General features: G+C 32.0%; 1 protein-coding gene across 1 annotated transcript; it reads left to right on the forward strand.

The window, feature by feature from the left end:
• Nucleotides 1-799: 799 nt before the first annotated feature.
• LOC108355522 (general odorant-binding protein 19a-like) lies at nucleotides 800-2,257 on the forward strand (the record flags this gene model as incomplete). Its single annotated transcript, XM_017606683.1, has 2 exons — nucleotides 800-920; nucleotides 1,960-2,257. Coding segments are annotated over 2 exons (319 nt in total), but the record flags the coding sequence as incomplete, so codon positions are not given.
• Between the last annotated feature and the right edge of the window lie 44 nt (nucleotides 2,258-2,301).

The raw sequence follows: 2,301 nt of genomic DNA on the forward strand, positions 1-2,301 counted from the left end.
CATATGTGTAAGCGCCAATCTATTATTATTATTATGTTTGAATTAAATATTCCAAAATAATAAAGTTCTTATCTAAGTGCGGTCTAATTTCATTTTCTGATCGATACCTAATTTCACTCGGCAAAAGGAATTATTTCCGCGCGGCCTAATTTCATTTTTGATCGCGGTCTTAATAAACGCGGCCATGATTCACGGAGCCATTGATAACACCCGACATGATTTTGTTGAAGTGCTCAAATTGTGTTCACTATTTTTTTGAGAGAAGATACCAGAACATAAGATATGAATTTTCCATCAGCTCCAGATTTAGAGAAAAACCGAGGTCAAATGTCAAAACATCGCGTTTTTGCAATATTTTATAAAAAATATAAAACTTTAGCATTTGTTGCACCAAAATTTCTATTCCCTTTTTGTTGGCCTGTGTAATTTGTGTAAGTGAACCAGCATTAACACAATAAATAGCTACATATCAGTGGAAAAATAGCTCCTGCAGACAGGTGTTCCTTTGAAAAATAAAATCAGATAACTTTCTCGCTTTGGCAAAGGTGAGAAGAAGACCTTCATGCGAGATTGTGAGCCCTGCATTTAGAACTGCTACCTTTCTACTGTTGCTCTTCAGAAAACTTTAAGGCGCCTGTTTAGAATCCTTTAATGTACGCATAAATGGAGAGCATACCTTTAATGCTGTGTAAAAAATTCATAACGATAGGTATCCTTCGGTCAATCGGGTGTCAGTAGAAAAAAAATTTATTTTCGAAATTTTACTATTTGCTTAACAATTACACTTCGGATAATTCAGAGATTTATACACTTTTATTTTTTCCTTTCCAGAAGTAGCTGATGGCATCAAGCTGGGTAATATTCCCGACACCAAAGACGTAAAATGTTATATTAACTGCGTTTTGGAAATGATGCAAACGGTATTAAAAATATATACATACATATATATGCACTACATATGTACATATGTACATTAGACTGCATCACCAAAAAAAGTGGCAGTTTTTCCGCCGGGATTACAAAATTTATAATATTTTAAGATGTCCACCAAAATATTTCGGAAAAGTATTAAGATTTAAGCGAGCATGACCGATTTGAAAATAGCTCCAAAAATGGAGTTTTTTATGAATAAAAATAGTTTCTTAGCGAACTTTTTGAAAAAAGTCCCCTCAGATGACAAAACAGATTAAGCTTAAAAAATCTCCCTAAAAATATTTAAAAATCTTTCCAACGGAATCGTAGGAATGAGATTTTTGATGCTGTTTTTTTTTTACTTTTTTCAAAGATTGACTTACGAAACACTTGAATAACCAAAACTATTCCGATTTAGACTTATGGGTAAAGGTATTTTCACATTGTTCTTATTTCTCGCCAAAAAAAAGTCATTCGTGTTCCTATTTATTTATTTATTTTTTCAAATACCAACACATCTTAATTCATGATGTTCGTTCATCCTAGCTTTCTCTTTCATCTTTTGAATGAGTTTATTAGCAAAGAAATAAAAAGGGTGAAAAAATACCTTTCCAATTACACCTCTTAAGTCTTAATCGGAAGAGATTAGGTTCAGTTATTCAAGTTTTTCTAATAAAAAAAAAACATCAAAAATCTTATTAAATATTACGATTCCGTACACATTTTTTTTTAAATATTTTTATGTACATTTTTTAAGCTTAACCCGTTTTGTTATTTGAGGGGATTTTTCAAAAAACGTCTATAACAAACTATTTTTATTCATAAAAAAAAACTCCATTTTTGGAGGTATTTTCAAATCGGTCCAGCTTTTCCGAAATATTTTGGTGGATGTCTTAAAATATAATAGATTTTATAATTCCAGTGGAAAAACAGTACCGATTTTTTTTTAAGGGGAGTGATGCAGTCTAATGTACATATGTATATAAAATACAAAATCTATTTTATGCCGTTTTAGAATAATTTTAAAACTTTCTCACGCTTGCATAGATGAAAAAAGGCAAATTTCTCCTCGAAAGCTCATTGAAACAGATTGACCTGCTGATGCCAGACGATTACAAGGATGATTACCGCGCCGGTTTGCAAACCTGCAAAGACGCAGTCAATGGTATCAAGAACAATTGTGATGCAGCTTATGCGCTATTGATTTGCATACGCGGTGAGATAAAGAGGTTCATCTTCCCTTAGATGTGGTACATCGCGCAGTTGATTGCAGTATTCATGAATACATACAGATGCACTAACTATGTGATGTATAGTAGATATATGGCGTAATTCAATAAAAAAAAAACAATACTTTATGTTCATAATTTCCGATCATTCTCTTTTTCG

The sequence above is a fragment of the Rhagoletis zephyria genome, unplaced genomic scaffold (genome assembly GCF_001687245.7).
Source record: "Rhagoletis zephyria isolate East Lansing unplaced genomic scaffold, Rhagoletis_zephyria_1.1 Rzeph_scaffold_46570, whole genome shotgun sequence".
Taxonomy (NCBI): Eukaryota; Metazoa; Arthropoda; class Insecta; order Diptera; family Tephritidae; genus Rhagoletis; species Rhagoletis zephyria.